We start from the raw sequence: 27,997 nt of genomic DNA, 5'->3' as shown, positions 1-27,997 counted from the left end.
GGGCTGAACCCTGTAGTCTCAATCTTTAACTTCTGATTCCTCTGCAACACTGGCTGCTGGAAGGCTTCTCCCTGGGGTGAGGAAGACACCTGCTTGCGTAAGTAAGATATTTTGATGAATCTCTTTACATGTGCTCAGGCCAAGTATGCTGCCAGGGCCTGCAGAGTGCTCTCTCTCCTTTTCAAGGTAATGAGATTTTCTGCAAAGCGGCCACCATTTAAGGTCATTTCAGGTTTTTCCCTTTTGCCTCACTGGCATTGGCTGGGTTCAAGCTATTCCCAGCCACAAAGATTTCACATAAGACAGAAGAAAATGAGAATGGCTGGTTTAATAAGGCTTTTCACAAGCAAACTCCTTGCTCTCTGCAGACCAGAGAAGTACCCACACACACGAGCTGGTGCCCCTGTTAAAATAATGTCAGCTGTCTCATTGTCACTGAGCGCAGACATGAGGCCTTCAAGAAATCAGTGAAGCTTGGTGACATCATTACTTCAGTTCAGTTTGAGCTGGAAACTCCTCCTTTGTCTGGAGCAAGTATTGCCTTCTGAACGCAAAGACACAGTAAAAAGAATTATTATAAAAGGTGAGGCAGCTTCCTACAGAGCACCCACCACAGAGCTGAACTCCCTAGGTCTCACCACTTTCAGCAGTGGGAAACAGGTGTCTCCAGAAACGTTGGACAATGAGTATATAGTTCTGCAATTACAGAGAGCTGGGTCACTGAATACGTACTGGTAGTGTCATCTACCAAGAATGCTTATGGGAATTAAAAATATATGCTCTCTTCCCTCTTCTTAGTGGGCTTTTTGTGCTTGCTGCTAGCAATTTCATTCACAGTTTCTGCATAGCAGCCTGAGTTTTCATGATTGAAGCAGTCTCACTAATATTAACAATTCCCTGGAGCCTGAGGCTTCACCTCAATAACTATATTTTCTAACTGAATGTTTTGCATTTCACCTGGGTGACTACCACATCAGCCTAATACTGTCCAATAGGGGTTTCCTCTGTTAGAAAGGAGATTTCTTCCACATTACAGTCTCTAGTCATAGGAGGATTTCCTCATTTCTTCCTTCAGGCAGGAAGTTGTATTAATTTGCTAAGCTTTCCAGTGCTGGGCCGTGTAATGGGCAACACCTTTGCAGATGGAGTCCTGCTCACAGATACCTGTCAGGGGAAAACCTCATAAGATATGTTGAAGTTGCCCTCTGAAATCTTCACAATTTTACGGGCAAAATTTCCTCTTTGCTTTCTGCAGTTACTTTGGTGGTAATACTGTATCTACCTGCCTTGCTTTTCATAAATGACCTCAAAAGAGTCTGTTGTTTTCACCCACGTTTGGGTAATTGTTTCCTCCATGTCAGGCAAGATCAGCTGCTGCCTCCCTTTTTAGGTCCAATATGCACACACAAAGGTTTCTTGCAGCAATAGCCCTGCCAGGTGGAGCAAACCCATTATTTTCTGCTTTAACATGGAATGATCAGCGCAGTGATGCTGAAGTGGGAGAACATGTTTCCATTTCCAACACTTATTTTGGATAGTGCCATATGAAGGGAATATTTTTCTGGCTCTGGCCACAGCTTATTTGCTTCTTTGCAAAGCAACTTGCTGCACTTTCTGAATTAAGATTCACTTCATTTTTTAAATTTTTTTTTTAATTTTTTTTTTCTGGAGTTATTCTTGTACAGACCCTCTTGACACAATCCCTTCATTCAAAAGATTATGTCATCACTTTCTGTTTCTTGCCTGGTAAGTGCTGCTGCGGCACGTCTGCTCCTTTACTTCTTCCTCCCCTTTTGCAACATGCTGTTCAACACAACTGCAGTCAAGAAACTGGTCCTTAAGGTATTTGTCTTCTGGTCTTGCATTGTGCTTTCGAGGTATACCTTCACAGCTTAAAATGCTGCACTGAAGTCTTCCTGGTCAGTAAGATGCTAGAGATTTGTCAGTGTCATTGGGGAGTTTGTGATCAGTTTCATTGGTAACTGTACAGTATCTATGTGCTGATTAAGCTCCCGATATCCAGGAAATACATCAATAGTATAATTTTTCCATCTGAACATCATTTTGCTGTTTTGAAATCTCTGATCTCTCAGTCCTTGCACTGTGGAGCTTCTTGCAGTAGTGCTGTTTCAACTGTTGCTTGCAAAGCACTTCCTTGTGGTGGGACTTTCCGTGTTTTCATAAAGCATTTTATTTCTTTCCTAAGGCAGCAGTGTCCTTCAAGTTCCAGATTTCTGCCCCTTCCCAGCTGTTATGGAGACCCTGTGACTTCTGCTGATCTCAGTAGCCAATATTAATAGGTAAGTAGTCACCCAACACATTGTTTCCAGCTTGCTGGGGGAGGTTGTTTTACAGCACTCACTTTTTTCATGATGCCTCTTGACTAAAGTCCTTAATTTGCTAAGCAGTGATTTACATTCTGCTGTGATCCAGGTTTAGTTTATGATTCCTGAATTTTGGCTGAGTGGTGGTATTCCCTCATCTCGGTCGCGTACCTCTAAGTTGTCATGTATGTTTTCACCTCCTGTCAACGTTCATGCTTCATGCACCCTTTTTCCAGGAAATCTCACGTGCCGATAACAGGCCAGCAGGTGTTTCCTACCAAATGTTGTGGCTGCTTGTCTCCCCTTCCAGCCTCACCTGCCTCACCCAGGACAGTCAGGTTGCATTCACAATACGCTGCAAAGTCCTGATAAATAATATCCTATAGCAAAGGACAGCATAGGCTGTCATTTTCTATCCTGTTGTACTCATTTTAGAGGTTTGGCCACCTTTAAATCAAAATCTTTAGTCATTTTGTCAGACACTGAAATTCGTTTACCTCTTTGTGCCTTGCTTATTAAAGCAGATGCTGAAATATCTGAACTGTTGATACCACAGCCTTGGGAAGTGATTTATTTTTGCTCTTTCCAGGATAAAGCCTATGCCTGCAGGCAATAAATAAATAAATAAATAAATAAATATCTTAGTTGTTAGAAAAATCCCTTTTTATTTGCCTCTGCTGTGAAATGGATTGCACAGCCACCAAGTTTTTATCAAGTGAAACCACTTTCTTTATCGGGACTGATTTACTGTTGTGTCAGCCAGACAGAAACTGAGCTTATGACCTTTCACTTTGTGCCTATATTCAATCTGAAATTCTCCAACACTTGGGGTGGAAGGTCTCCATATTTTGCTAGTCTTACTGACGCAGGCAATGTCAGAGTCCAAATGGAAGCTGGCTTTTGCCCTTCTTCTATCTCACAGATACAGATTACTTTACCCTCAGTATCAGTTTTGAATGTCACAGGTTTTTCCTTTGGCCCCATGCTGCTAATTAGACCTAGGAAGATAGCTGCATTGTGATCCTTTTCTTTGTGCTGTACAGTAGCCAAGAAGAGTGCTGTGTCACTGCTGCCGCTCTATTCTCTTTGGGGGTGCTCTCCAACTGCAGGCACCGTACACCCTGTACTTTTCTGTTTGCTTATGCGTCATGCTTCTGCAAAAGGGTTTACTTTGTGGTTGGAATCAAACAGCCTTATCAAAATGCAACTCTTCAATAAAGCTGAAATGAAGCATTTGGGTCTCATGACAACAGAATGTTTTGCTATTTTGCACCGGGGATTTTAAGGAAAAGGTGAACAGCTTCTCAGTTGTTGAGTCTGAGAATTTCAGAAGGGAAAGGATGTCCCTAAATGGGCAGAGTATTATTTCCTTTTAGCACAGTTTTGATGGCCAGAATCTGAGACAATGTCAAAACACAGAGCTGTAAATACAGGAAGACACTATTTCAGTCTAGCTCCAAAAGCAAATTCACAGCTGTCTGTAGATTAAAACAAAAAACAGCTTGGTGACTTGGGAGCTTACAGACATGTAGATCTATGCATCTGTCTGTACTTTGGGCTGATGGGTACCAAGCAACCCTAACCTGCAAGGAGGACTGTTGTGTGCCTGGAGTGCAGAGAACCAGTAATACACCTTGTTCACAGGCTACATGTCCTACATCAGGATCAACACCTAAATAACACAGTATCATGACTCCCGGGCCACAGTCAGCTCATATAGATATGTCCATCCGTGCCCCAAATAACTCTCACCTGCCTACAAGGCTAGATTTTTAAAGTCAAGTTTCCTAAGGATGTGGATAAAGGGTTAAATGGGAGTAGCGTGCTGAAAACAGCAGTGGGAACAAATTTACCTCTGTAGGTCCAGAATGTATTTGGAATTCTGATTACATATTACATATTACATGGATTTGCTCAAAAGCAAGTTTGGTTGCTTGGTCCTATAGATTACTCTTTGATTTTTACCTGAGGATGATATTCACTAAGGACAAATTTTATTTTAAAATGTTTTCTCTCATTTGCTTATAATGCAATTGACTATGACAAGGTTTGTAAAAACTATTCTTATCAAAAGAATGATGACAAAATCTATATCTTCACCTGCAGTGATTAAAAAAAAAATATTTTAAGTAACATCACTTATCCATATTAATTCTTTCTTCATAAGATAGTTATTTACAAATTCTTTCTTGCCAATAATAGACTTAATTATTAAAGCAATATTTAAGAAATCAAATTTGTTCATGTTGTAATAATTTTCAAATGTTAATGTAACTTATTCCTAATTTATGTGTTAAATGTAGAATTAGAATGTCCTGATTGACATAAAAAAATATATATATTGCTTTTTATACCTTGCCATATAAGTTTAAAGGAAATATAGGGGTTGTCTTATTTCATAGGGATGATTACATTTTGAGTTATCTTGCATATATTTAATACGCCAAGGGCGTCTTGAGAACTAATCAACACCTGCAAATCTCACAGAAATTAATGGATCCAAGTTTATAAGATATTCCTGTTGACTTAGGCCCAGTTTACATTTAGATTTTACAATCTAATGAAGGTATACCAGCAGACTCCCACAGGGGACAGAATTTTTACCTGCAAAGTAAATGTTAGCTTAAACTCATTCCTTGAACAGAGTAGAAATACCCTTTATTGCAAGTATAACTGTAGCTCTAACTGCTGTAGTTAAACTTTTAAGCTTAGTACCAAAAAAATAAAAATAAAATGAGGAGGAGCAAAGTGACTTGCCCACATTCATACCGTGATAAAGCAAAAGAGCTAGGGGAAACTGGTACAGGTCTTGAACTACAGTGTGATGTAAATGCACTGACCCAGTGATGGAATCTTCTGCAACACCAACACAAGTGTCAGAATCCCATCAACTGTTGAGCTCTTGTCAAAGCTTTTGGAAAAAGACCCAAAGAGCTTTCAGAGGGCTGTTTTGGGGCCAGCCCCGCTAATACCCTATCCCCAGTCACACTAGTCTTGAGGAGGACACAATTAGTCTCGCTAAGGGAGAATGGGTGGTTTCCTCCAACCATAGCAGAGAGAGCAGTGCAAAATGTTGCAGTAGGTACCAGGACATCTTCTACTGATCCCACACAAAAACCATCTCTGTTCTGCTCTGCCACTTGGAGAGGAGCATTAGTATTCATCCTACAGATATTACGGCATCTGAACCTATGACCTCTCCCCAGTATTCTTTCAAACCTCATGAAAACTGCAGGAAATTACTGTACCCTTGTATGTGCAGCGCACAGAGTTCAGGTATGCAGAGCAGAAGGATGTTTAGATGTTTACAACGAGGCACACCCACTAGAATGTCCAAAGAGGAAAAAAATGACAGTGCAGCACAACCTAGAAAGCTAATCATTTCTCCTGGGCTTCTATGGGCTCTGCCGAGTTTGACTTCTCAGCGTTAGCAATTGGTTAGTCAATGTAAATACGATGAGGGGAAACATCCCTGTCCCATCTATCACATGGCAAGGAGGCTCCTTACGGCTCCCTTTCGGCACCTAAATCAGGATATCTGCAGCTATCTTCTATCTTCCCTTAAAGACTGCACTGTTCAGAAGCCTTGCTGGGCTCCATGGTTGCAGTGGTTCATTGCAGGAAGGGGAAAATAATGGGAAAAATAGCTAAAAAGCAAAAAAAAAATAAAAAAGTATATATATTTTTTAAATAGCAGTCTTAGTATCTTAGACCACATATTTGCACTCCATTCTTCTAACAAAAGACATGATGAGCTTGCGCGCGCGCACACGCTTATGCTTATTCTATGCTTTTTTGCCTCATCTGGCAGCCGCTTTCCGGTCCAGCAGACACTAACATCTAATGAGTCAAACTTCCCATTTTCAGACTAATCAGTCGGCTGCACTAATTGCAAATGCAAATATGCAAATTTATATTAATTAATTACTCTGCTAATTAGTTCTGCGGTCTTTTTGGGGTAATAAATCATTGTGCAGTGGAAGGGAAACACGTCCTGTCCCATTTCACTCCACATAAAAATTTAATGTACTCATTGAAGAAAATATATATATAAAAAATCTATTCTGATAGCTTTGCTTCTACTGATGAGTCCCCTACAGAAAGGTATGATTGTGAGAAGCTTTCACATCTTCAGCAAATGCCATCACTAAGGTGCCTGTTAGCAATTTAATTATCACATTACGAGCTGCAGGAAAAGCCATTGCTGTGCTGCAGGCTGTGACTCTGAGCTCCGTAGTTCACACATTTTGCAGCAAATGCTGTTTATACATACATGAAAGATAATCTGGAGGAAAGTGCTCGGATTGCTCTACCTGAATGGATTGCTAGCTCCCAGGAAGCCAGATCTGCTAAAACCATCATAAGTATATGCGGTTCATTCCTCCAGCCTCACTAGATCACATTTGAATGGGTTGTCAGGAAAAAGGAAAAGTGGCTAAAGAAAAGACTCTTTGCAGAGCCTTTCTCTGGCCTTGAACGTTACTTTGGCTATGATCCATTTCAACAGGGGACTTTTGAGTCCCCAGACAGTGATGCTGATCCCTGCACCACCCCAGCACAGCTTGGGCAAAGGGATGCTAGCAACACTGCCCTCCCAATGGTGGAGATAATCAAATGGAGCTACACAATCCACAGCAAAGCTACAGTGTACAGTTCCCAAGCATCCCAAGAGCCAACTTCTCTCCTAAGAGATTTAGAAAGGCATTAAGCAATGTGTGTCTTATCTCACGCAAGCTAAGGCTAACCAGAAATGCAGTATCTCCCACAGCCCTCAGAAGGTTTCATCATCCTCCACTTGCTTATTTTTCACTGTTAAAAGCCATCATTTCAATAGATGTGAAACGTTTACAGAGCATTTTCTTGAGAGTTTGGATGTGATCAAGTGTGATAATCCATCTCACAGAAACAGTCTGAAAAACAGATAAAGATGTTATAAAAGTCAACAGTTCTGCTCTCCTTGTATCTCCGAGATTCAGACGTCTGACATGTAAAATTTTTCCTGATATAGAAATAAGGAAGAAAAGCATTAGAAAATGTTTTGCTTTATGTTTTAAATTATTTGGTTTAAATTGAAACAATAAATGAGGTTTACAGGTAATTAAATTCCAAGAGCCTAAGTTTAAACAGAACTTGAGCTGTATATTTTTCCTCATAATTTGGAACCATAGGATTGTTTCTTTCTTATTTATTTATCCTTCTTATCCAAACACTGGAATAAAATGTTGTTGAATTGGTAATCTGAAATCCTGTGCATTAGGTTCTGGGAAATAGAGGAAAGCAAAAAAATGAAATCAAATTCAACTGACAATTTTTGGAACAGCCAAAGATAAAATTTGCCACCTTTGGTTAAAATACTGATGTGCACTAATGGCTTTCCCATTTAACATCATGCAAATTAAAATATTTATTTAAAAACAAACTGCCTTTGTGCTTTTTCTATGTTTACAGGATTCTCGATTCACATGGGATCCAAACTGTTTGTTACACAGTACAGTCCTCCCCACCTGCCGTCAGTTTTGCCTGATATTAGAAAACAACAGGTTTTGTTATTTTCTTTTCCTCTTTTCTTTCTTTCTTTTTCTTCCTTTCTTTTTTTTTATTTTCTTCACAACCCTACAAGCTTTCAGAGTTTAATATATAAAGATTTTGACAAAACTCCACAGGTAACTTTTTAATAATGCATAGGTATGAGATGGCAATGGGACTTTTTTCTGACTGTTTATAGTGTTCTTTAAAGAATTACATTCAAATAATAATTGCATTGGAACATAAGATATAACTTAAGACATTTGACAAAGTCTCTGGATCCTTTGATGGGTTAGCTTCAATTAGAAAGCTTCTACAGCACATGCGTCTTTTGCAAATTGCATTAGGCTTCCTCACGGCAGGCACTGTGAACAAAATTATCTTTTTTTTTTTTTGATCATGCTCATAAAATAGCTGAAAAACTTTTGTCAATACTTATTGCTGAAGTTATTTTCTTGATTCAGTATACTTACATATAGTCAGAAAAAAAAAGGAAAAAAAAAATGGTGCTAATAAAAATTCCATCATGATAGTCTATGTTGATTCCCTTTCAGTTATTCTGGCTGATATTTATTCTCCTGTCAGGGCTGTGAAATTAAGACTTTTCTTAACATATAGGACAGCAAGACCCATTTGGCATCCAAGATGAAACCCAGATGAGTGTTAAGATTGACAGTGTTTTCACCCTTATAATTAAGCATTCACACAAATGGGGTTTTAGTTTGCACTTATGCTTGGAACATGGCACTTCTTCATACAGGGAGCAGCACTCACATGTTAACATTTTCACTTTTGTTTTTTGTTGGCAAGTAAATCAGTATACTTGCTATTGACTTCTGTTAGCATTTTGCTATATATTATTCACTATTTATTAGTACCATATTTAAAAAAGAATTGAATGGGAATGAAACAAGAACCAAGGACTACAGCCATGACCTCTTCCTTTGCCCTGCTTTGGAGAAGGATGGCACTTCCTAGAGTCATCCTGCTGCCTTCAGATGAGTGCTTTCCAAATGCACAGCACCAGGGCACCACTTTCCAGCATTATTTTATTTTATTTTATTTTATTTTATTTTATTTTATTTTATTTTATTTTATTTTATTTTATTTTATTTTATTTTATTTTATTTTATTTTAAGTGTTAAAGTCCCCCCATCTCTTTCTGAGAGAGGGACTGGCAGCTCTGGTGCAGCAGAGTGCCTACCACACTGAGCTAATTTGCAGCCTTGTCTTTGGTTGTGCACTGACTCAGTGATATCTGGAGGAAGGGTGCAGAAGTAGGAAACCTTATGGCAGTGTAGGAACCATTGCCAGAAACTCATCAAGGATTATGATGGATTCGGAACAAGGTCTTGTTCATTCTAAAGGAAGGGGGAAAAAAGGCTCTGTGATAAAAAAGAAGGCAAAAAGATAGCTAAAACACCACTGTTTTACTAGATCTGAGATGCAACTGATTTTCTCATACACAGCAAGGGATTTTAAAAGGAAAAAAATAAATACAAAGAAAAAAAATAAAGCACCCTTGATGGGCTACACTCGGTATGTACTTAGGCTGGTGTGCTCTCTGCCACAGGAAGAGGCATTCATAAATGTATGTTTGCAAAAAAGAATTGATATGCATATCAGAGTTACCATAATTAATTACAATAACGTTTTTGGGTCATGCTTCAGGGCTCACAGAATTCAGCAACTGTTAGGGAACGGGCTGAGACTTAACTAGGGTAATGTCTTTTTCTTCGTGTACATATATTTGGGGTCTCTCTTTGGCAATGGCTATTGCCAAAACACAAATATGAGGTAAAACAGATCTTAGGTGTAAACAAACAGGAAAATTCCTGTTCTCTCAGCTGTGGACTATATCCCTATGTGGTCCTTCCTCTCACGGGCTTGGATGGCTTTTGGCATTGGATTTAATCTCCTTCCTAATTCTTTATATGGCTAGAATAAAAAAGGGAAAAAAAAAAAAAAGATAATGAAAACCTGACCACTTGAGCAAAAGTGGAGGCATAATACACAAGGTCTGTTGTAACAAACTGAAATTAATTAATATTGTTAATCTCTTTAGAAACAATTGCATCTACAATGGACAAGAGGACAACTAACAGGCTAGATTAAAATGAAGATTACATATAAAATCACTGGGGGAAAAAAAAAGCAAACAGACTAATGGTGGAGAAAAGGCACAGAGAAGCCCTAAAGGCAAACAATAGAATGAATAAGCATGGTAACTGCAAACCACCTAAGCAAAAAATAAAAATAACGATTGGGGAAATAGCAGTAAAATGGGAAAATCATTTGTCTATACTAAAGCTCCACGACCACAGTTCTTTGCCTCCAGGCACTCTGAGCACAAAGATGCCTTCTCACCCAAGTGGTGAGGTGCCCAGAGAGCAAGCTGGGACTGCTGTTCATCTGTTTTGAAAGAGCAGAATGATTCCTCCCTCTCTGTTCTGTCATTGCTGCAGCATAGCTGCTCTAGCTCAGAAAGGACAGTTTCATACTGAGACTGGACAGGGGGAGATTTTTGTAGTGCCCCAAAATAGCAGGACCACACTAAGATGTGAAGCAGGCCAGTGCATCAGGGCCATGGGCTTCCACCAGTGCAGGTCACAAATGTGCAACTGAATCAGCATGTCCACCTGAGACAAAAAAGTCTGTGTTGCTCTCCCTGATTACATTTAGAAGCTCACCTTCATTTGGGCATACTTCAGTAGGCAGAGATGCCGATCCTGATATATGAGAGGCTAAAATGCAGTTGTGGCTGCAAGGCACCTTGAGCTAGTTAAAACTAAACCAAAGCCAAAATATTCTCCCAGTGAGTTTTCCCAAAATTTCAGTGTTTGTTTTCAATCCCAGCCATGATGAAATGTTGCAATATTTGTTTGATGTACTCCCCTACAGTATTTTCAACTGAAAAAAAAAAAAAAAAGACATTTAAATTTCAGAAACTGAACCTTTTCAGCTTTGACATACAAAGTGGGAAACAACAGCTCATTGCCAGACACTTAAAACAGAGAAATGCCTGTTTCTCTGACGACAGTTCACATCGTGGGAGTTTTGCTCAGGAGCAAGTTGAGCAAGTTCTTCACTGCAAGCCAGTCTCCCTGTCTAGGCTGTTAATCTTGATACCAAGGGATGGTCATTCAGAGCCAGCAATACAATGCACCCTGGAAAATATATTATAGACACAGAACAAAATACATAAAATAGAACTGGGGCCCACACCACTCCTGGACACCAATGTATCTTACTAGGACAGGACACACAGACATTCAACTGACTAGAGAAATACAGTTTGGGAACATCCAACAAAAAGATGACTCCTGTTGAGACTTAGCCCACAAGGGACTGGTTTGGACTTTTGAGTAGTTAGTCAACAAGTTCCACTAAAAATGAAAAGTGTCCAAGGAAAATCTGTTTTGTGAGAACTGTTTTAGCATCTGGCAAAATATTTCTAACCAGCTTTGGTCCTGAGCCTACAAAAACTTACCATGGAATTCAATTCAATTCAATAGCTATCAAAAAATTGTCCATCCTAAGCAAGTTATCTAACACACACAGAAGTACTGGGAAGTAATTCAGTGCACCTAGTTTAGACACCCAGAAAAACATGGTGCCTTCTCTTTCCATTCTCTAAATACAATCTTAGACCTGTGGCTTTCACTCAGGCAGCTGCTGAAGAGGAAGCTGAGGGTACGTGAGTCCTCACGCAACTTCACGTGTAATGCAGGGTTGTTATTCATTACCCATCTGGCACGGTGCTGAGTGAATCCCACCTGGAGCTGAGCTCAGTGCAAAGCCTCTAACATGCTATCAACTTCATGTTTGTGTGTCTGCCTGGACAAAACTGAAATAATAATGTTTTGAGCTCTGCAAGACTAAATGCCAAAGACCTGAAGCTATGGCATGAAATATATGGCTGAGAACATAGGTTGCAACGGCCTAAGATGACAGTGATCTATTTTCCTTCCCTAATTGTAAAAAGTCTAATAGAAAATGGGATCTAATGAATTTGGAGTAGACTTTTGGATGGCTTTTAAATGCATAGGGGCCTCAAGTTGGCTTTGTGTCATTGCTTATAGTATTTAGGCACCTCCAAACCAAAGCCTTGAAATGAGTGTAGTAGTACTTAAATAAAAAGAATAAAAGATACGTAGTCAACAAAAATCCCTAAAAGGAAAAAAAAAAAAAAAGTCAGCTAGGGTTTGAAGGGGAGGGGTCTTAAATGTTTGAAATGCTTTGCTTAGGGAGAAAAGCTGTTTCTTTTTGGAAACCAATTACTAATTTTTAGTTCCCCTTTTAATTTCTCATGTAAATTACCTTGTAATGTAAAGAGCAGAGAGAAAAGGACTTTGCATGCAGTTCCCAACCCACTTAGGGAAAAAAAATAAAAATTAAAATGCTGGCTTGTAGAAAATCATTTTTTCCATCACTACATTTCTGTTAACGTACCATATTTTTTTCCCGATTTTTACAGAAAAAAAAAATATTAAAAAGAAACAAAATTTGCTCTGAGTAGTAACATGATAAAAACTATGTAATTTAAGTTTGTAGCTGATTCTTAAATCCCTTTTCCTATAGAAAGCATGCAAATTCACAACATTTTCTGCAAGAGTCAAGACACAAACATCATATTCTACTGTAGCTTTACATAAACAGAGGTTAAATAAAGCCTTAGTGCATGAGATGCCATTTGAACAAGGCAAAGATTTCTTGACCATAAACTTACAAGTTATGATTTAAACATCTGAATTCTTTGAAACTGAGTTATAGGTATTTCTGCAATAGAAGAGGCAGCATGATTGGATCTGGCTGTATTATATCAGGCCATGGACAAACTTTGTTACAAACAGAAAAATGCTTAAGCTAGATCGGTCTAGAGAGAAACAGAAAAACATTTATGCTGTGCCACGTTACTGATAGGATACCCACGTGCTCCACAGGTGACAGTGTCATCTGTGACCTTGCTCTTTTCTATTTTGTCCTTTATCTATCCTCTTCTAGCTTGTGCCACCATTGCCCCAGATAAATAGTAATCAGCACCATCACTCTTGCCTCAATCTATCACCAAGAGAGACTTCAGGAGGCAACGCAGTCCAGCTAGAGAAAGCATCAAAGTGGAAAATATATTTGTACCTTGAAAATGTTATGTTTGTACTTGGGACTTGGACCCATCAGGCTATCACATCGCATACTTCTCTGGCCACCTGAGCACTTTTTTTTTATAATCACTTGTAGACATAAATTGGGCTCAGGGAGGGGGTGTGGATGCAGCACATGGATTTCTACAGCAATATTTACAGCATCCACCTTCAGGAAACTGTCCCTTGTGATTTCAGTTAGGAACAGATGTTTTAAGTATGTAGTTTGAATAGAAGTTTCTTTATTTTTCTTTGAGATTTAAGAACAAAATTGTTTTGCCACATGCTCTTCTCTTTACCTAAAAGTTAGAATTAGGTCGATGGGAAGGGCACATGTGCATGTGGGTTAGATCTGGAGACTGAAAGTTGCTGAACCCTCAGTGTATTTCTCACTGTGTGGCTGACTCACTGTGGGAATTTGAGTGATAGTTCCGGCTATGAAACACTGATATAAACTTATTGAACCAGCAGGCATCGAAGCTTAATTTCAGTTTGTACAGTGCTGCAAGATCGTTATTTGCTATGTGCTGTAAGAAATGCAAAGCAACTTTAATGGTACCAAAAGTAAATGCAACTCTAATTGATTTTCTCTTGCACATACCTGATAAAGAGTCCTCGGTGCTCAGAACATCTTTTCTAGATGCTGATGGGATTTTGCCATTTTAGTAGCAGTACACAAAAAGTTTAGTTTTTACTCAGAAATGCTATTATTGTGCGTAAACAGTTGTTAACTTTGCATCAACGTCTCCATGGATTCAACAGTCCCTAAGTACACATTGACAGCACAGATCGTTATGATTATGGACCCTTAACATTTAAAATGGGAGGGGAGGGAGTTTGTATGTGCATGTATTCATCTGCTTGCTCTCTCTCTTTCACAAACTATAAGGTTTAATAGCGATTAACACTAGACCACAGCACTTCTAAATTAACGATAGCCCTGCCAATTCTAATTGGTATTCTAATTAGTCTGACAATTCAACTAATTAAGAACATTAAACTTTTTAACAAAGGCTATCTTTTTTGTGTTGTGTTTGGCAAAACTGAATTGAGAGTATAGGGAAGTCTGAACTGCTACTTCAGAAAATTGTTGATGTTTAAAGAAAAAGAAAAAACAGATTTGGAAATTATGTAGAAACATTTGTCTGTGATAGTTAAATAACAATAGGATATCTGAATTATATGATGTAGTAAATGATAGAGGAATAGATTAATAACGTGAAAGCTGTAAATCCAGAACGTATGTCTGAAAGAGGTTTGGCTTTTCTAAACAATGATTTAGCTCAGGTGCCATGGGGATTTTAGTACAGTAGATTGAAATTCAGACATTCCCTTTGTTTGTAGAAAGCTCATATTTGTAAATTTGTTTTTCTTCAGATATGAAAAAAAAATCAAAGAAAAAAAAAGAAAGGAAGTGCTCTAATATGCAAAATTTTCAGTAAATATTTTTTCTACTTCAGTTGAAAGGTCTCACTTTGAGAAAAAAAATGCTCTGGTTTCTAGTTTTATGTTTTGTATATGATTTTGGAAAAAAAAAAAAAAAAAAAAGATGTCCTTTTGAACCCCTCTAAAATGAATTAAAGACCTTAATTTTCCTATTCTCAAAATGAAATTTCATTTCAATGCACGAATACACAAAGTTTTGTGCTGTAAAGAATATGAAGTTTTCTGAAAGAAAATGTCTTCTATGTTCTGCCAATTCTTATTTCAAGATCAAACTGCAAATATCTTGTTCATAATCCAGATTTCAGTTTCCAAAGGAGTTGGAGAATTTGCAGAGTCTTTCCAAGAAGCTCACTGATGTTGGTTGGTACCACAAGAAGAGATTGAATAACATGTTAAATCAAAATCAATGGGTAGCATTGCTGAAGTATTCACTCTAAACCTCACCTCAGCAACCTAAACGTCACCTCAACAACCTAAACCTCACAAATTGTGATCTCTCAACACCCTGATTTCAAGTAAGCATGCAGGAGCTCTGAGTCACAGAATGTTTGAGGTTGGATGGGTCCTCTGGAGGCTGGAAGGTCTGGAGGTCATCTTGATCCTGCCCAAACCCTCTGCTCAAGCAGCACCACCCAGGGCTAGTTGCCAAGGGCCATGTCTAGGCAGCTTTTGAAAAACCCCCATGGTCTGTCTCAGTGCTAGAAAGAGCAGGCTGTAACACCAAGTGCACTTCCTCGATCGCTTCACTAATTCATAATCAATGTAGCTGTATTTACACTGCTTACTCCAAGGGCTTGGAGGTACAGGGAGAGACAGCTATTCGAGTCACTATCTGCTTCTGACAGCAAATGTTCTCCAAACGGCTATCTTCAAAATTCATAGCAAAGTACTCTTTTGAGATGTATTTTACCTTGATAGCTTATATAGTGGGATGTCTTATAGGTCCAAGTGCAGAACACAGAAGCCAGCATGCCTCTCTAGACACTTTCAACCCACACATAAAAATTTTGAACACAAGAACAAGGCCCTGTACATATTATAGTACATTATTCAGAATGGACATTTTTGAAAACTTTGTAAAGCACATATTTTCCGTGCCCGGTTACATTGCAGTACTACAGCATTGAACTGAAGAAGTATTTCTCCAGAACTAGCAACTTATTCGAAGGCCAGATACATACCAGCTGACTTTATAAGCAATATCACAGCAAAAAAATAAATGGGGGGGGATTCTAATTTGTCAATAATACATGTATATTCAATATTGTTTCTGCTGACAACTGACTGTTTTAGCATTTTGTAATCTACGTCCTGTATGACCTTTCCCCAGTACTTTAAGAACTTAAAAAGTCAGGCCCCCAGTAGGGCCATGCAAGCCAGTTAGAAAGTTAGGTTATATGGTAACTAGCACAACAGAGAAATGCAAGCAGGGTTTGGGCTCAGCAGGCCATGTTCCCAGAGGAATATGGCCACAATAAAGGGCTCTGTGCCAACCTTCCAGGTGCCTTCTGGCCATGGTTGCTTTAAATTCTTTTATTTAAAAAGGGATTTAAACCAATCTTCAGCCAACCCAAGGACTGAAATGAAAACTCAGGGCTGCCAAAAGATACTTCTTGATTTCCTTAGTACACCCCATAAGGTGAGACCACTTTTGAGAGCAGTTACCTCCAAAAACAACATTGTGTGCTTAAGGATGTGTATGAAGCACCGGTTTTCATGATGCCTGGTGGCTGAGGAAGCTGGCAAACCATATGGCTTACACAACTTCTTAAGAGATTACGTAGACATAAGAGATGTAAAGAGATGGAAATTACTGAGACTACTGTTCACTTCAGCTTGTACTTACATTTGTGATAACCTCACCTCTCTTTATGGCAGAACATATCTTCATGTTGTTTTTTTCTAATGTTATTTACTGCTGTTAGACAACACTGTTTCCTGAAAGACATCTGCAGATCTTACCAAAAATATATATACAAGTATAAGCCCAAGAAATTTGGTGAAAAAAAACACATTAAAATAGGTTAATGGGTTTTTATAAAGATATGAAACATCAATAATGTATAGATAGAACTGCAGCTAGAAGTATTAGGATTGTTCATTTGTCCCTAGGAAAAAAAAAAAAATAATATTTTAAACATCAACTGAGCAAAAGTTTTAGGAAAAAAAAAAACATTACACACCAATCCAAATTGAACACCATTTTACAGCTGAGCTGAATTTGGCTGTGCCTTTCACTTTCTCAGAGACTTGAGGATTGAATCCAGAAAACAGCTTTATATATATATGTATAAACAGTTTATATATAAAAACTGTTCTACTTGTGGTCAAATTCTGCCATCAAGTCTCCATTACTCTCAGGGGAAAATAGCTCAAATGACCCAACTTCCACTCTCTGCTGTGACATGAACTTTCTGCATCTTGAGGTTAAGATCCTTCAAAAGTGTATTACTGTCTTTCTTCCACTGCCTTCAAGTCAGTGAATGTATGTATAATTTTTTACAACAGCAAAAGGCAGAGAAGCTAGAGGATCTGGTGACTGTGCAATTCATGTTATCTACTCTTGAAAAGTATCTTCTGGAGTGTTTATAAATTAGACCTATTCTTGAATACTCTTAAAATTTCCACTGAGCATTGTAAATAACTGGAAAAAGTTTCAGAATCTGTGCCGTAAGATCTTTGTGCTACCCTTTTCCTTCTGGAAAGTAGCATTTTCCATCTTCATAGGAGTGTTATAATGACAAATATTTAATTCTGACATTCACTTAGATTTTTTTTTAATACCTCAAGTTATTTTCTTTTTGATAAGAAAAGTAAGTTCTTTGGTAAGGTCTTTAAATACTTGTATTGTCACACTGCATTTGATGGGTTCTGAATGTGAGAAGTCAAAACCATAACACAGATTAGTGAAATGTAAGGGAGGCAATAGTTCATAAATAGCTTGGGATGCCTTATAGTGCAGCTTTTCTGCTTTTTGAATAAAAAATATAGTTATCTTCATCAGACTGGTATTTCAGAAAGAGCCCTGTCCAAGGTTTATAAATTCAGGTAACAGAAGGGAAACCAAAAGGAACAGATATTCCCATTACAGTAAGCCTGAGTCATCCTTCCCCATACTTAATATTATTTCATAAAAACAAGCACCTCAGGTGAACTCTGCTGTTAAGAAACTACCTGTATATTTGTATGTGAGAGAATTAGAGTTTCATAGGCAACTGTAGATCTGGCATCTCCTACAGTACACTACTCAACTTCTCAACTTGAATTAAGTGCTTTCAGAATAGGTCTAAAGGAATTATTATTTCTAAGGTCATTTTTTTTCCCCCTAAGGTGTTCTGATATTATTTCTTCATGCTGCTAAAATTTGCCTGAGGAATGCATGCAAGAGAAAAGAAATGATTCTTAAGAGCTTACGGCTCACCTGAACCTGGATAAAATTTCATGGGGGTAAAGAAAAGTCATTTCTCTAGCCTTAGGGCTTTCTCCCTGCTGAGTTTCAAAGGTCTGCTGCACATAATGGAAATGTCAGCGTTTTTCAAAACTTTGCAAGAATCTTTTCCAACGTTCCACTTACAAAACATGCTATAATTTCCTGGAAAGGAACTGTCCACCAGAACTTTACATTCATCGTGGAATCATCATGGAATGGTTTGGGTTGGAAGGGAACTTAAAGATCAACTGGTTTCAACCCTCTTGCCATGAGCAGGGATGCCACCCACTAGATCAGGTTGCCCAAAGCCCCACCCAGCCTGGTCTTGAACACCTCCAGGGATGGGACATCCGCAGACTCTCTGGGCAAGTTGTTCTACTGCCTCATCATCCTCATAGTAAACAATTTCCTCCTAGCATCTAATCTAAATCTTCCCTCTTTAAGTTTAAAACCATTCCCCCTTGTCGTATCACTATCTGCCTGTGTAAAATGTCACTCTCCATCTTTTTCTTGTAAGCCTCCATTAAGTACTGAAAGGCCACAGTGAGGTCTCCCAGGATGCGATTGGCTTTCTGGGCTGCAAGCATGCACTGCTGGCTCATTTCAAGCTTTTTATCCACTGGAACCCCCAAGTCCTTTCTCCTCAGGGCTTTTCTCAATGAGTTCTTCATCTAGTCTGTACTCATGCCTGGGATTGCCCTAATCCTACTTTGCTCCTCCAGCCCTCATCTACAGGTTCAGGGAAATGAGACATGGGAAGCCTGACTGGCAGTGAAGACTGAGGCAAAGAAGTTGTCAAGTACCTCAGCCTTCTCCATGTCTGTCATTACCAGTTCTGCATTCTCATCCATCAGAGGGGACACACTCTCCTTGGCCTTTCTTTTCTGGTCAATGTACCTACAGAATTCCTTCTTGTTATTCTTTGCATCCCTCGCCAATCTCAGTTCCATCCATGCCTTGGCTTTCCTGATTCCATCCCTGTACATCCAGACAGCATCCCTGTACTCTTCCCAGGCCACATGGCCCTACTTCCACTGCCTATGCATTTCCGTCTTGTGCCTCAGTTTGCCCAGCAGGGCCTTGCACAGCCATCCTGGTTTCCTGCCTTCCCTGCTCACACATGGGGATGGAGAGTTCTTGTGCTCTCAGAAAAGTGTCCTTAAAGAGTTGCCAGCTCTGATCAGTTCCTCTGTCCCTAAGGAGAGTATCCCAGGAGATCTCATCCACTAATTCTTTAATTATTCTTTATATTATTCTTTGGTTTTGATTTGTGCTTCCATCAAGTCAGTGTTAATTTAACTTTTCTATTTTCTTGCATCTAATTTAGAGCATGCTGCATAATCCTAAGCAAACTGTGCACCTCGGAGTGTGCTTTCTGCAAGGCTCTTCTGCTCTTCTAGCTGAATTGGTGCCTCCAAGACAGGCTTTGCCCCAGTATCAGCTCGCTGTGTAGGGTTTCCAATTGGGCACCTCTTACAGGGCGAAATTTCCAACAAGCAGAGGAAATTACCCCATCAACCTCACAGATTTTGTAAGGATTTCCCCATGTTTATGAAGGAAAAAGCATGTGTCACACAGCCATGAGGTATGCTGAAGAAAGGGAAACAGTGCAGATTTCTTCTGCGGCCACACACACCCACACCACCTCTTCTGGAAGGAACTGACAGCAAGGTCTGTCCCCAAAACCAAGCTTTGCTGGGGACAGAGACATCCTCAAAATGGAAACACAGAGGTAGCTTGCCTGTGAGTCACTGTAGGCACCAGCAGAAGAAATGGAGGGGGGAGAAACAAACAAACAAACAACAACAACAACAAAAAAAACAGCATTGCCAACTAGCTGTTTGACAGAGATAGCCACTGGAGAGTAGGCACTGCTCAGCAGCACCAGTATGCGTGTCACAGCCAAGTGTCCCTACTGCACCCGCAAAAGGCTGCCAAGCTTACTGAGCTTAGAGCATCCTCAAAGTAGAGCAGCAGAAACTATGACAACCCCTGCCACCTAGCATGAAAAACAAAGCAAAGCAAAACAAAAACAACAACAAAAGAACACTTTTTCATATGTACCCTAGGATTGCCTCACACCATGAAGCAATAGGAATGACCTTACCCATTGTGGTTTCAAGAAGTGACACAGTTCTGCGACCAGCCTGGGTACAGCATTTTTCCCGAGGGAGAGGGGTACATTAAATCCCATATTCCTGCAAGGCACAGATCACCTCTTAATCTGGCAACAAAGCTTTCAGGCTATGCTGTTCCATTGCTTTGCGAGGTGGAATGCAGCAAGGTTAATGCAGGTTTATCTCAATTTTTTTTTTAAATGCATCTTCCATCTTAATGTTATTTGGCCCCACTCTCTCCCAACTCATTTACATTAGCGTAAACCGGGAGCAGCTCAAAATTAATAGGATTATGTCAAATGTATGTCATATCTAAATCATATCCATTCTATTCATGTCATTCAGAAATCTTGGAACAATTTCTGGTCACACATGCGGTTTTGGTTAACCATAAACTGTTAGTATTAGGCTCCACTTTCAGATTCTGAATTCATTCTTTACTCAAGTGACTCCCATTAAAACAGAGTAACTAACCCCTCTGCGACTTTTTCTTATTTGTCCCTAATAGCCTTTTCAAAACCTAAAACTAAGGATATCTGATTAGAGCAAAATGTATATCCTCATTATGGGGGGCTTAGATAGTGCATAGCATGTTTGTAAGGTTTTGCAGTATTAGAAGATGGGTTAAAATCACATTTTCAGACTGAACTGAATCCTCTTGGACAAATGTAGGTTAGTTCTTTGAATATAGGGTCCTTATTAGTGTCGTCTTTAATCTCTCCAGAGAGAAGGACGTATATCCCTGTACATCATCTTAGTGGTAGTAGGAGAGGGCTTAGCTGACGTGACAGGAAAGGCAGGTTCCCTTCAGAAAGCTGTCCGTAGCCTACAGTGCTGTACTGGGGTTGTGCTGTACAGGGTTAGGTCACCTCTGGTTGGGGAGGTACATTGCTCTGGTGCTACGGAGCACTGGTTGCACATGAGATACACAGGAGGTACATGAAGTGCATATGGCATGTTGGTTGAGATGCAGACACCAAGTGCTGGAGCCAAGCAGGTTTTGAGGGGTGTTTCTGGTTCTCCCCAGGCATTTGGGCTGTGCATACAAGTGCTGCAATAGGAGGACACTCTGAATCAGGGGTAAGAAAGAGGGTGTTTTGCATTGCAGGATTTTGCACCAGGTCTTACGTGCATGGGGAACAGAGTTGCTGTGGCTTTCAGTGCTTTCACTGGACAGATGAGGGGATGAGGAGAAGAAAAATATTTGGCTAACTCTCACTCACACTTCTGAACAGTCCCCCATTTCCCATGAGGTCTCTTTTCTAGTGAATGACCCACACTAAACAACAAACAACACATCAAACCCCAACAACAAAAGCATCAGAAACTGGTCCTGAGCAAACACCATTAGAGTTCCTGGAGTCTGGATGCAGTTCTCCTGCTATAGTGCAACTGGAAGATATGCCAGAGTGGGAAAGGATGACTTTTTTTTTTTTAATAATAATAATAATAATAATAATAATAATAATAATAATAATAATAATAATAATGAAAAGAGTAGAGACATTCCTTGGAGGTCTGATAATAACATACTGCAGATATTGGAAGGCCTCCCATTGATTGCAGTGCAGTTTGGGTCAGTCCTCCCAGTGCACTGTGGAGGTTCTGCACTCCTTTGAACTCAATCTTATTTCAGCAGCTCTGTTAATGCTTAGCTCTGTTAAATGTATTTCATGCATTATGATAGTATTGCATTTGGAAGAGAGTCACTTATAATTCAAAACTATACAGGTTGGGCTCTGGAAAAAAATCATGGTATATGTTCAGCAACATATTTGGTGTCATGTAGCCATTCTACAGAGTGCCTTTAACTGTGTTTTGTGTATTATTCTTAACATGCATTCACACTAGACAGCAAAGCAGCAGTTATGGGGTATGCTGTGAATGCATATTAACAGCAGTACACATTTGCATATCATGGATCCATAATACAAAATGTGTAGTAAAATCCTTATGAAAAGTTATTATGCATGCACAGTAGAAGCTTTTTAAACCTTGATATCTCAGCTATTTTGTTTCTCCACTATTTATTTGAAAATATTAAAAAGGTCAAATGATGGATTAAGAATCTGCAAAAATGTAATGTTACTACTACAGAGGGAATCCTCCAGCACAGTCTAATTCATTTATTTTGTTTTTAGTACCAGTATGAGCCATTCAAAAATGTGTTTTATAATAACATTTGAGTAGTTAAACAAAAAAAAACTTCAGGAGAAAGAAAAAGAGAAAGAGAAAATATTTTAATAAAAGCATTTTTTAGAGGTTGGGCGATATAAACTGGAAATTTTTACAGCCCTTCCCTTAACACAGAGACACTACAATGTCAATCTTTCCTTCAATTTCTTGTAATATTTTTAGTATGCATTGAAACAGGGTTCAGTTCCCCAGGACTTTGCATATTTAGATTACCGTGCATTGTATAATACTCTGGATATGCAAAATCCTTGAAAAGGTTGACAACCCTTAGGACCTTCCACAATATAAATCTTAATACATAAATTCCTATTGAGAATAATGGGATTCTACCCTCTCCTCTGTTACACAGACTATAATATTTGGGATCAAATGAAATGAATGTTATGAATAATACAGCTCTTGCTCCTTTTGAACAATTGCCACTTAAGTTTTAACATCTTTCTCACTGTAAATACATATGCTTTAAAAAATAAAAATAAAAAGAGGTCTGAGCTCTATAAAGAGGGAATGACCTGATATTCCTTGTTTCTCTTAAAAATATATATCTTTACATGCACATACATAAAAAGTTTAGAGGAGGGATTTTATTTCGGTCAGGGACCATGAAATTATTGAACACATACACATAGATGTACCTAGCACACACATGCACACCTTGTTCTGCTGCTGCCTCTTTCTCTCTCTCTCTTTTTTTTTTTTTTTTTTTTTTTTAATTAAAAAAGTCCAGATTTAAATGAAACTTTGTGAAAACAAAATAATTGGATCGGGGCTGAGAACATTAAAGCCAAGCTTGGGCCCAATGTGAATTAATGCAGATGAGATATAAACCCTTCAAAAACAGGATTTATAACAGAAACGCTGACACAGACCCATAACAATAGCAGCTCTGCCAGGGATTATTTTAATACTAAAAGCATACTCAGCCTCTCACTTTTTAAAATAGAGATTACTTTGTTGCTAAAAGGCAGTGATACACAATAATAATAATAAAAGCAAATTTTCAAAAAATGTTTTCAAGATGACATGTTGTCCTCCTTGTAACTCCTGATATCGCTTATGTGTGATGTGCCCCTCCTAAGAAAACACCACAAAACAACTAAAAAACAAACTAAGGTGGAGTTTGCCATAAGCTCCACGGCCGGGCTGAGCCGGGAGGCTTTGTCAGCTCAGTTTAACAGTTTCTTGCCTGAGGGAAGAGACAAAAGGGTTAAGGGAGCAAGAGCGGAGAGGCGAGGAGGAGATGCAGGCAGCTGACGGGCAGAGGGAGAAAGGAGATGGGAAAAGGGCACGAGGGAAGGAGCTGCGAAGGGGCACACGGAAGCACGGAGGGGAAGGACGGAGGAAGAGGCAGGACATGCTGCCAGCAATGAGACCTCGGGTTTGAGGTTTCAGGGAAGCGCTCACGACAGGGCCAGGCAGGCGGAGGGAACCCCGTGAGCACCCCAAATCGTCACCCACACCGAGGGCGGGAAGGGGGAGAGCAGGAGATCACTGGGGCTGCACAGCAAACCGTGCATCACCGGAAAGGGCAACATTTCTTCGATCCTTGCACTGTTACACAAACTCTCAGTTTTCTTCTAATGCCTCTTTTGGGGGGCAGACATCAAAAAATGCTGAAGGACATGAGGGGAGGATTTCTTAACAGCAGTAGGGGATTTGCTGCTGTTATCCTGTGTACTGGAGCAACACAGCACAACAAAAATAAATACATAAACAGATAGATAGATGAGGAGAATAGAAGAAAGAAAACATACAGACACACACACAAAAAAAAAAAGAAATCAAAACAACAAAAAAAGCCCACACCCTGAAATTGCTCACTACAGCATCATACAAGAACTACTTTTTGTGACTGTGCTATAGCACCAGCATTGCATCCCGATTCCTGCCTTCCTTTTTTTTTTTTTTTTTTTTCTTTTCCTTAGTACCAGGTGCACCGGAGGGACTTTGGTCAATACAAGACAGCACTTTTTGTATAAACAATACCGTATTAACAACTACAGGGCAGCTGTACCTGTAGGCAGGGATAGCACCAAATGTTGGCATGTCTATCTGTGCAGCTAGGCTGCTAAAAAGAAGCAGCTCCAGTGGAAAAGCACCTACTGCATGTGCAACGCTGGTGCAGATTTTTTTTTCTATCTTTTTTTTTTTTTTTTCTATCAGTCTAACCTTCTGTGTTGATACATGAATGCTGGTACCCACTTAGAGGGATGCCAGATGATCAGTGCAGAATGAAGGTCCCAGGAGAAAGGCTCACGTGGTTTTCTCTGCCCCGTGACGTCACTAGCAGATGGCATGGGTACCAGCTCTGGCAGTTGGCATCAATGTCACTTTTTAGAGATCAATGAGATAGTGCAGATATACACAGATCTAGACTCCAGGAGACGATGCGACACTCAGACTGAAAAGATTTGGAAGGCAAAAAATGAAAACTGATTGTTGAATGAAATAAAAAGCTAAGGTAATACAAATAAAGATATATTTCAGTTGGTGCTGGGTGTGCATGCAAGTGTTTAAAGATACAGTATCATTGTCTTGTATTTTATGTATGCTATTTACTGTCTAATAACTCCTCCTAACATTTTATTCTTCTGATGCAATTGCATACTTTCGTTGGTGTTATGTAATGTTGCAAGTATGTAGACAATAGTGCTAGAATTAGTTTTTTACTGGGGTTTTTGTTTAGTTTTGTTCTATTAAGTCCCTGCATTCGTTTTGTTTGTCTCTTTGAGGATTGTGGGTCCAAGTGTTTGCTGCTCCCAAACTGAAAACAAAAGCAAAAATAATTGGAATGGGGAAATTATTTCCCCGTTTCAGCCTGGATTGTGAGCACACGTGCACGAATGCAGCCAGAGCCCACAGCCCGCTGCTGTCAGCCAGGGGCTGGGGGAGACGCCTGAGCCTTGCAGAACGTAAACACTGCTATAGCGTGCAGGAAATTTTCTCCCCCCTCTAAATGATGGGGGAGGAAAAAAAAAAAAAAGAGGAAATAAAAAAAAAAAAAAAAACAAACAAATAAGCAAATAAGTTAAATCTAGTTAAGTATATAATACGATTTAGATTTTTTTGCTGGGAAAAAGAAAAAAAGGTAGGGAGATTTTATTTCTTAATTCTGATCTAAATACGTTTAGGGTTCAATGCTTCCTGATTTTTGTCTAAGTATGAAATAAGTAATGTGTGATTTTCATAGATATCATTAGAAAAACAAACAAACAAACAAAAAAACCCTTCATTTTTGATTACTAGCTGAATAATTTGTGGGGATGCTCCATTAATATATTTTCTCACCCACTGTAACTTATTGGAGTTTAATATCTTGAATCAAAAAGGAAGAAATGTGGAGGGACAAAAACTCTGAAATTTAAGTCTAAAGGGGATTTAAAAAATGTTTAACCATGAATTAATAGAGATATGGCACTTTTCAATTTTAAAACTGTTCTTGTTCTTCCCATTTTTTCACCCAGGGGAATTTGGATTAATGAAATTTCTGTATTGCTTTATCATGTTTTGCATTTCTTTGAATTCCATGGTGGTGAGGGTTTGAAGGGCTTGTTTAAAAATAAGATAAATGAGCAGAAAGCTAATCATGCATTTTAAATATTGATTTACTCTACTTATCTGTAAGAAATGTGTTTTTTTCTTGTGAGATCCTGAATGTTTCAAGTGATTTTAAAATTCTAGATAACACTTATTTTTTGATAAGCATTTGCAATTGACCTTTCATGAGAAAAATGTAGACTGTGCCTTTATACACACACACACGCACTCCTGTACATACAGCGTGCATTCAGACAAATTCAAGGTGCATGAGGATGTGTCTGTAAGTCGGCAAACTTTGTAAATGGTAATATTTAAATATTGTGCTGGCCCTCTTTCAGGTAACTTAAGATTATAGAACCATGCTAACACTACCGTTTGATGAGTCTGTTGTAATGCCAGAATCCCAGATGTGCAGAAAGTTTTCCAGAGAAAGCGATGACCAAAAGCAAATGAAGAACCCAGAAAGCTTTTCGAAGCAGATTGTACTCCGAGGAAAGAATATTAAAAGATCTCCTGGAGAAGACACAGAGAAAGAGGAGGAAGAGGAAGAGAGGGAAGAGGAGGATGAGAACGGCTTGCCCAGGCGAAGGGGTCTTCGGAAAAAAAAGACAAGCAAGATCAGGATGGAAAGGATCAAATTCAGGCGACAAGAAGCCAACGCGAGAGAGAGGAACCGGATGCACGGCCTTAACGATGCCCTGGACAATTTAAGGAAAGTAGTCCCTTGTTACTCTAAAACACAAAAACTGTCTAAAATAGAAACCTTAAGACTAGCCAAGAACTACATTTGGGCTCTTTCCGAAATCCTGCGAATTGGCAAGAGGCCTGACCTGCTCACCTTCGTCCAAAACTTGTGCAAGGGTCTGTCCCAGCCAACAACAAACTTGGTGGCGGGATGCCTGCAGCTGAATGCCCGAAGCTTTCTGATGGGCCAGGCGGGTGAAGGCGCCCATCACGCCCGCTCACCCTACTCTACCTTCTACCCCCCCTACCACAGCCCCGAGCTCGGCACCCCCCCAGGGCATGGGACTCTTGACAACTCCAAGTCCATGAAACCGTACAACTACTGCAGCGCGTACGAGTCCTTCTATGAGAGCACTTCCCCCGAGTGTGCCAGCCCACAGTTTGAAGGTCCCTTAAGTCCTCCCCCAATTAACTATAATGGGATATTTTCCCTGAAGCAAGAAGAAAGCTTGGACTATGGCAAAAATTACAATTACGGCATGCATTACTGTGCAGTGCCACCCAGGGGTCCCCTTGGGCAGAGCTCTATGTTCAGGTTGCCTACAGAGAGCCACTTCCCTTACGACTTACATCTGCGCAGCCAGTCTCTCACCATGCAAGATGAATTAAATGCAGTTTTTCATAATTAATGAGGAAAATGAAAATAAACAGTGGTCATTCACCTCCCCATCTAATTAAGAGTGAGCAGATGCTTGGGCACTGCGTAATTGGCACAACTCTATTTAACGTGTTTACTAGTTTCTAAAGTGTGTTTCAACTATTGTGGGGATTTTCTATGTATTAATAAATCCTTTTTCTGATAAGTATTTTTCCTTTCCTTTTTTTTTTTTTTTTTGGGGGGGGTGGGGGGGAGGGTCTGTAAACACTGTGAGATTGTTTCCTCCCAGAGTTTATTCCCCCTCCTCCTTTTTTTTTTCCTTTTTATTTCCCCATTTGCTTGATTTGTTGAGCAGTGTGTCTGAACAGTTCTGCTGAAATAAAAGCATACACACTGTGTAAAGTCAATGTCTATTTTGATTGTACAGTAATTATACAAATGCATGTTATTGAAATCAGATGAATAAAAAATATGTATTTATAATTGGTAGAAATTATATATTATGTATTTGAAGGAGAACTGGATTAAAAATATTCAGAACTTTAAAGAAATTATCTCAGAACTGAGATGGGCTTGCAATATGCAGAGGTGAGAGTGCAGCAATATTGAAAGCTATGCAAAAAAAAAAAAAAAGCAACAAAAAAAAAAACAGTTTTTTCGGTTGTTGTTTTTGGGTAAGCTAACAAAAAGGCATTATTGTTACTGAGATTATTCAGCCTGACCTTTAGAGTGTCACTGTCAGGGGCCACATGCTAATATTTTAGAAGATGTTGTCAAAATTTTGCCTCAGTTATTTTGACCATATATATTCAGCACTTTTTTGTATTATTCTGACTTCAGATGTAAAGGTTTGTTATAACAATGTATAACTGTGGTTTCTCACTACGTATTTTAAATGCAATTAAACATAGATGTTTCCACTTTTAAAATACATC

At 39.2% G+C, this 27,997-nt stretch overlaps 1 protein-coding gene and 1 long non-coding RNA gene across 9 annotated transcripts in view; one reads left to right on the top strand and one right to left on the bottom strand.

Annotated features, from left to right (window-relative positions):
- The window catches only part of LOC137852817 (uncharacterized), a 51,853-nt gene that overhangs the window by 11,138 nt on the left and 12,718 nt on the right, over positions 1-27,997 (bottom strand). The window contains exon 3 of one of the 2 annotated variants that reach the window (XR_011094055.1): positions 1,544-2,927. The exons of the other annotated variant lie outside the window; for it this stretch is intronic. This is a non-coding gene — a long non-coding RNA (uncharacterized lncRNA). Of the gene's footprint in view, positions 1-1,543; positions 2,928-27,997 lie in introns of those variants that run through there. 2 annotated transcript variants of the gene reach the window in all.
- Positions 3-27,995, top strand: NEUROD6 (neuronal differentiation 6). Of its 7 annotated transcripts, none has more exons than XM_068675032.1 (4): positions 3-97; positions 2,207-2,300; positions 7,773-7,864; positions 26,059-27,995. In XM_068675032.1, exon 4 carries the CDS (start codon positions 26,080-26,082, stop codon positions 27,091-27,093), a length of 1,014 nt encoding a protein of 337 aa, XP_068531133.1. In that variant the 5' UTR covers positions 3-97; positions 2,207-2,300; positions 7,773-7,864; positions 26,059-26,079; the 3' UTR covers positions 27,094-27,995. The 7 variants fall into 7 exon arrangements, with proteins under 7 accessions (XP_068531133.1, XP_068531130.1, XP_068531134.1 ...); XM_068675033.1 differs by having other exon boundaries at positions 7-97; positions 2,211-2,300; XM_068675034.1 differs by lacking the exon at positions 3-97 and adding an exon at positions 1,824-1,842 and having other exon boundaries at positions 2,211-2,300.

Source organism: Anas acuta, chromosome 2 (genome assembly GCF_963932015.1).
Source record: "Anas acuta chromosome 2, bAnaAcu1.1, whole genome shotgun sequence".
Classification (NCBI taxonomy): Eukaryota; Metazoa; Chordata; class Aves; order Anseriformes; family Anatidae; genus Anas; species Anas acuta.
This window is presented reverse-complemented; position numbering and strand designations above follow the sequence as displayed.